At 49.8% G+C, this 6998-nt stretch overlaps 1 protein-coding gene and 1 long non-coding RNA gene across 6 annotated transcripts in view; one reads left to right on the top strand and one right to left on the bottom strand.

Moving 5' to 3' along the window:
* Positions 1 to 2107: 2107 nt before the first annotated feature.
* On the bottom strand, positions 2108 to 3624 carry LOC108165932 (uncharacterized). Its single transcript, XR_001776251.2, has 2 exons — positions 3490 to 3624; positions 2108 to 3225 (listed from the first exon to the last, which is right to left on the bottom strand). It is a non-coding gene; the product is annotated as an uncharacterized LOC108165932 (long non-coding RNA).
* A 22-nt stretch (positions 3625 to 3646) lies between these two features.
* Positions 3647 to 6998, top strand: part of LOC103460101 (voltage-gated potassium channel regulatory subunit KCNG4-like) — a 258663-nt gene continuing 255311 nt past the window's right edge. For 2 of the 5 annotated variants that reach the window (XR_014087041.1, XR_014087042.1), the window contains exon 1: positions 4721 to 6100. Coding sequence is in view for 3 of the 5 variants with exons in the window: in XM_081605655.1 (XP_081461781.1) it covers positions 5342 to 6100 (759 nt within the window). In the remaining 2 variants the exon portion in view is untranslated. Of the gene's footprint in view, positions 4306 to 4720; positions 6101 to 6998 lie in introns of those variants that run through there. The other 3 variants (XM_081605655.1, XM_081605654.1, XM_081605653.1) reach the window with 3 other exon arrangements.

The following is a 6998-nucleotide window of genomic DNA, read 5'->3' as shown; positions in this document are numbered from 1 at the left end:
TTCCAGTGGGTTCCACCGGGTTCCTGTGGGTTCCACCGGGTTCCAGTGGGTTCCACCGGGTTCCAGTGGGTTCCACCTGGTTCCAGTGGGTTCCACCGGGTTCCAGCGGGTTCCAGCGGGTTATACTGGGTTCCTGTGGGTTCCACCCGGTTCCACCGGGTTCCAGTGGGTTCCACCGGGTTCCAGTGGGTTCCACCGGGTTCCAGTGGGTTCCACCGGGTTCCTGTGGGTTCCACCGGGTTCCAGTGGGTTCCACCTGGTTCCAGTGGGTTCCACCTGGTTCCTGTGGGTTCCAGTGGGTTCCACCGGGTTCCTGTGGGTTCCACCGGGTTCCAGTGGGTTCCACCGGGTTCCTGTGGGTTCCACCGGGTTCCAGTGGGTTCCACCGGGTTCCAGTGGGTTCCACCGGGTTCCTGTGGGTTCCTGTGGGTTCCAGTGGGTTCCACCGGGTTCCAGTGGGTTCCACCGGGTTCCAGTGGGTTATACCCGGTTCTAGTGGGTTCCCCCGGGTTCCCCCGGGTTCCAGCCTCCACATTTCTCCTTCTGGTTCTTAAATTGCAGTCAGAATCATCAGATTCTTTAAGACCTGCGCTGTTTGTGACACATGGTTCTTTCACTTCTCTCCAGGTGTCATCACCTGCATGAGTCCTGTTACTATGGTAACCACCGTGTCAGAGGAACACCTTTAGCTGAATCTCAGCTTTAAGCCGCATCCAGCAGGCGGCGAATATTTCACGCTAATGAACGTTTGAACGACGCCTGCTGCTGGGTTGGGACTGTCCCTTTAAATGCAGCTGCTGCTGGGGAGTCTCACCTGCAAACATCCTGCATTTACCTAGATGAGTCCATGTGGCTCGGGTCACGAGGTCAGCATCTTTCCCCTGATTGGTCCGTTCAGTGTGAGGTCAGCCTGCCTTTCTCCTCTGGCTGAGTTTCTGAAAGCTGTTTCTGTTCTGCTCTCCTCCATCGATCCGATCAGGGAGCCGAACAGATGCATGATGGGAAAGCTGCTCTGGGGCTGACAGAGACAAATGAGTCACAAACAACAAGGACAGAATGTTCTGGAGCATTTAGAGTTCGTTTGCTTTGCAGCCTCCAGACTGGACCAGAACCGAGGTTCTGATGGTCCACTGGGTCCGGCCAAGAATCCAGCCATCCATCCTGGAAAACATCAGTTCTTAAGTCTTACCACAGACTCTCTGCTAGACTTTGACTAGGCCATTCATAAACACAATACGTTTTCTTCCTTAAAAACAGATTTATAGAGAATGACTCAGACTTATGCCATATCTTCCTAATGGTTCTGGTTAAAGATGGCGGCACCGATGATCTACCCAGGCCTCCATGGCTCCGCTGGATCCTTCTGGATCCATTCCGGCTCTGGTTCTGGACCAGACTCTTACTGAACTGTTTTCCCCTGTTGCCTGCAGCAGTAACGGGACACCCGAGCTGCTTAATGGGATTGCTGGGAGCGTTTCTTTTCTTCTTGGATGAGAAACGGGACACCGAGAGGAAGCTCAACAAAGGCTGACTGGCTAATGAGGCCCGGCTCCGGCAGCCGTAATGAAGCCGCTTTCTGCCGCAGGGGGCCCGATAAGGCCGGCAGTTAATTAACGGGTGTTGGAGAGCTGTTCGAGTTGCGTTCAGGGCCGTCCGTTGCCCCGCTGCACGTCTCCCCAGGCGAGCCGCAGCTTCCCAGGGAGTTTGGTTTAATTTCTGCTGTCAGAGAGCCGGTGAACCGCGGAAACCTTCAGCAGCGCTGCTCTGATAGAAACCTGTTAAGTCTCATCTGTAATCAGCCCAGCCTGCGGGATGAAAAGGCAGGACGTGCTGCGGGTCTGGAGGGTCCCATAAATATTTATCCACCGTCTCCCAGGAGGTTCAAGCGGCCGCCGCCTTTTCTCCTGCCAGGATTATCATGTAATCCCTCATATTCAATCAGCCTGCAAGGTCAGAGGTCGTTTCATCCCAAGAGTGGATGAAGCGCTTTGTGTTTTAATGTGGAGTTAATGAGACTGAGGAGGAGGATCTGCTCATCTTCCTCCTCCAGACTCAACAGAACCCGACAGGAGGACACGGGAAGGTTACAGTCAAAAATTAGCAGCAATAAGCAAGACAAATAAAGGTTTATTAAAAAACTAACATGTTTTCACCTTATTTATTCATTTACAAATGTCTCAAGATGTTTAGATGAAGCTAGTTAGTTAGTTGTCAAGCTAAATATGTAGCTAGAGAACAAAATATTCAGATTGTAGCTAGTTAACTAGTTAAGCTAAATGGCTGAAGCTAAATATTTAGATTGAAGCTAAGCTAGCTAAGCTTCAATCTACATATTCAGTTTGCTAACTAAGCATTTAGCACCAACTACATATTTAGCTTGCTAACTATTTAGCCTCAAACATTAGCTTCAATTTAGTTGGAATACTAAGGCAGCAACTTAGCTACGGAGGTCAATATTTAGCTTAGAAGCTAAACCCCAACAGATCAAACACGGTAGCGGGGCGAATCTGGATGATTTTCCTGATTTAATCCTGCTGCTTCCCGCTCAGCATCACCATTTGAACAGATTTACGGTTCTGTTTTCTGCTGCTGCGCGCAACAGAACCGCTCCAACCAGAACCGGGTCAGAACCGCCGGCCCTGAGGTTGTGAACGGATCATCTGTACAGGATAACGTGAAATAATCCACACAAATGGGGAACAGGAGAAAATAAACTTAAATGTTTTATGAGTCGTGGTTAAAAACTTGAAAGTGAAAAACTGGATGAAAAGTTTTAAAAGATTTCCTGAAATCTGCTAGAACGTCATAAATGTGATTCGAAATAAAAATTTCATTTTGTCCAACATTCTGGGCAACAACATTAATGCATTCTGAAGTAAGGAAATAAAAACTTGTGTTGTCTGTTTAGCAGAATCGCCGCTTTGCTCTGAGGGCTGGAATCCCGGCAGGTTGTGGGTTTGAATCCCAACCTGGGGTTTTCTGCATGTTCTCCTGCTTCCTCCCACTCAGAAACATGTTGGGTGTTTTGTTTCCCTGAAGCTCAGATCTCACCCTCAGTCCGTCTGATATTTAATTCAATCTGCAGCCGCCGCCTGGTTCTTGTAACGCAGCGACGCAGATCCGCCGTGACGTCATGGAGGACCGGCAGACGGACACCCGGCTCTCCGTCCTCTGGGTCGTTGATCCCGGCTGCTGGACGCCGACCTGCACCAGGCACAAGTTCTCCTGTTGCAGTTGTACAGAACATAAAGAAGAAACGTGTCTTCTCTCAGTTTGGTTCGTTTGGGGCAATAATAAATTATTCTCATGTCAGCAAAACGACAGTTCGGGTTCGTCCCGGAACCAAGAAGTTACAGAATGACAGGCGGTGGATTTGTTTGGTTTTTTAAATCGATTTGGGGAAATGTAATATCAATTCTGAATCGTAGTGAATAAAAATGTGATTTCTTTTGCCACAGAGCGACTGGCTGCCTTTACAGGTGAGCCCACCTCACTGCTGCCCCCTGGTGGCCGCTCCAGACCTGCCAGCTCTTCTAACCGGATCACTTTCCTGTTCGGTTCGGTCCGCGCAGCAGGTCGGATCTCAGTCGGACCAACCTGGGGAAGTCTGTGCGTCTCCGGATCCATTTCCTGCTTTTAACAAACTTCTCCCGACCTCTGAGAGCGGAGCCGCCTGGTAGAGAGGAGGAAGAGGAGGAAGAGGAGGACGAGGAGGAAGAGGAGGACGAGGAGGAAGAGGAGGAAGAGGAGGAAGGTCCTGCTGTCGGAACAAGATGAAAACACAGCAGCAGGTTAGATAACTGCATTATCTCTGCGAGGGACAGAGGGACATCCCGGGGACAGGGGGACATCCCGGGGACAGGGGGACATCCCGGGGGACAGGTGGACATCCCGGGGACAGGGGGACATCCCGGGGACAGGGGGACATCCCGGGGACAGGGGGACATCCCGGGGACAGGGGGACATCCCGGGGACAGGTGGACATCCCGGGGACAGGGGGACATCCCGGGGACAGGGGGACATCCCGGGGGACAGGTGGACATCCCGGGGGACAGGTGGACATCCCGGGGACAGGCTGTGCTGAGGGACTAACTTCTTGACCTGAGCCGCAGCGCTTCGCTCTGAAAGGTGCTTCGGCTTCGCGTCTCGTTCCTGAACTTTTTGTTTGGATTTGACTGAAACCTGCAGCAGCTGCAGCTTCACAGAGGATCTGCAGGAAACACCTTCAGTTAGAACTAAACCAGAGAACCGGGATAAAGCTGGAGGTCAAAGTTCATCTGTTGCTGGTGCTGCAGCTTCCGGCCGGTCAGTTGGAAATAATTAAATTAAAACATTATTTGATTCCAGCTTTACAGCAGCAGTTTGTTACGGAGGTCTGACGGAGTAAAGCGACAGAAGTCAGAGAGGCGCCACCTGCTGGAGGAAAGAGGGAACGTAGGGAACATGGCAGATTTGGTTCCTGTACTTACATTCCAGATGTTTAAAAATGAGCTTCGACTCTACACAACTAGATTTTTACCGCCCTGAATGATAATTTAAGATTTCTGTTTTTAGCTACATCATCACCCTGTCATCGGCCAACAGCAGGACTCTGAATCTCAGGATTCTTGCCTCACCTGTCAGCCTGTAACCGCTGTGAACCAGAAGAGGCTGAAGCCAGCTGCCTTTCCTTACCTCACACCTCACTACCGTCTCACTGCCATCACACAGGAACCTCTGACAAAGTTTAAAGCTGGAAAAGCAGCAAAGTTCCCCAATAGTTGAGCCAGAAACTGGAGCACAAAGCTGCTGTATTTGAAAGATGGGTCACTCTTAGTGACTTTGGGCGATGTCAGTGTGGCTAATGTTGGGTCTGTGGAGCTCAGACTCTAGCTTTGTTCCCATTAACAAGAATTGCGTAAATTTAAAGTACCAAAATTAATTTGCTAAATGGAAGCTCACCAATTTTAAAAAACTCAATAAAATGTTTTTGTGCTAGGATTATGTATAGAAACAGATGTATGTTGCAAAAATGCAATGGAAACGCTTGTTTTGTTTCATGGAGTCACATGATCAACAGCTGGATGTTACTACTGGCAGAAACGACAAAAAGATGGCAGGACGTGTGAGGAGGACGATGGTTTTCACCCATCGCTGGAACAAGCTCATTCACGTGTGATTGTGATTTTTCAGCATTAGCGAAAGATCGACAAGCATTCACGTGCATGAGTAACGGAGCTGAGCAGCATCTCTGGCTAACGTCTAGTTTTTCTGTCTTTTCAGTGTTTTGCTCGGAGTTGGTCTTCCTGGTTAGCTTGACCTACAGAAAGTTCTTCCATCCCGTCCCGGATCCGTTGCCAGCATGCCCATCATTAGCAACGCCAACCATGACTTCAGCACCTACTCCATCAGCAGCGATGATAGCAGCCTGGACCGCTTCTTCACCGAGATCCCAGAGACCGAGACCCTAAAGGGGGTGTACTTCCAACGTGCCCAGCTGCTGCGGGAGCCCCAGGCCTCCTTCGTGGTGGACCACGCCGTGCAGGTCCTCATCAACGTTGGGGGGAACCGCTACGCCTTCCCCTGGAGCACGCTGGAGCAGTTCCCCCAGAGCCGGCTGGCCCGTCTCCGCTCCTGCACCACGCCGGAGGAGATCGCTCGGCTCTGCGACGACTACGACGAGACGTGCCGGGAGTTCTTCTTCGACCGGAACCCCACAGCCTTCAGGGTCATCCTGAACTTCCTGGCGGCGGGGAAGCTGCGTCTTCTCCGGGAGCTGTGCGCCGTCTCTCTGCACGATGAGCTGGACTACTGGGGCGTGGACCCGGGCCACATGGAGCGCTGCTGCCGGCGGCGGATGATCACCCGGGTGGACGAGGTGGCAGAGCGCCGGCGGAAGGAGGAGGAGTGGAGGCAGAAGAGGAGGAAGCTGAAGAAGAGACCCCCGCAGGCGGAGAAGGGCTACCGCAGGCTGGTGTCGGCGCTGCGGGAGGTGATGGAAAACCCGCACTCGGGTTTGGCGGGGAAGATCTTTGCCTGCCTGTCCATCATCATGGTTCTGGTGACTGTGGTCAGCCTCTGCATCAGCACCATGCCGGACCTCAGAGACGAGGAGAACCGGGTGAGTCTGACGCTTTCCAGGCTTTTCCAGTTTAGGGAACTGGACCGAACCCACCCAGTACTGAGCAAAAGTCCTGAACCAGTTCTACTTTCTGTCCTGACTAAAGTTTTAAATTTGATTTTCGGGACCTTTGTTACCATCAGTCTGTCACCCAAAACACAACCGTTTTATTTTTACTTTAATCAGAGAAAAATACTAATGAACCAGTTTTCCAGTGAGAACTGAACTCTTGACCTTTTTTAGAAAAGTAACAACTGAAACGTTTCCTCATTTTGTTATGTGATAAACACCAGAGATTTTAAATGATAGATCAGCATATGATGGACAGAAGCATGCTTAGATTAGACCAACGTTTGCTATTCGGGTTTACTGTCAAAACTGTGGATTCCTTTCCTGAAGCATGGTGCTGGCGTTGTCATGCTGTGGGATGAAGTTCTGTTGGAGATGGTAAACATGCAGAAGATGCTCTGATCTCTGAACTTAAGTTCATGCTAAACAGTTAGCCACAAACAAAAGGTTTAGCTTGAAGCTAACTTAACATTTAGCTCCAAACTAAACATTTAGCTTGCTAAATATTTAGCTACTTAGCTAAACATGTAGCTTGAAGCTAACTTAACATTTAGCTTGCTAAATATTTAGCTACTTAGCTAAACATGTAGCTTGAAGCTAACTTAACATTTAGCTTGCTAAATATTTAGCTACTTAGCTAAACATGTAGCTTGAAGCTAACTTAACATTTAGCTTGCTAAATATTTAGCTACTTAGCTAAACATGTAGCTTGAAGCTACATGTTTTGTAATTATTTATGTTGAAACTAAATAGTTTCAAACTAAATATTAGCTAAATATTTAGTTTATGAACTGCATCTGTGTAGAGCTGCTGATGGCCGGAGGGTCAG

This window comes from Poecilia reticulata, chromosome 3, assembly GCF_904066995.2.
Source record: "Poecilia reticulata chromosome 3, P_reticulata-male-v2, whole genome shotgun sequence".
NCBI lineage: Eukaryota > Metazoa > Chordata > Actinopteri > Cyprinodontiformes > Poeciliidae > Poecilia > Poecilia reticulata.
The sequence above is the reverse complement of the archived record's forward strand: the minus strand, read 5'-3'. Positions and strand labels throughout refer to the sequence as shown.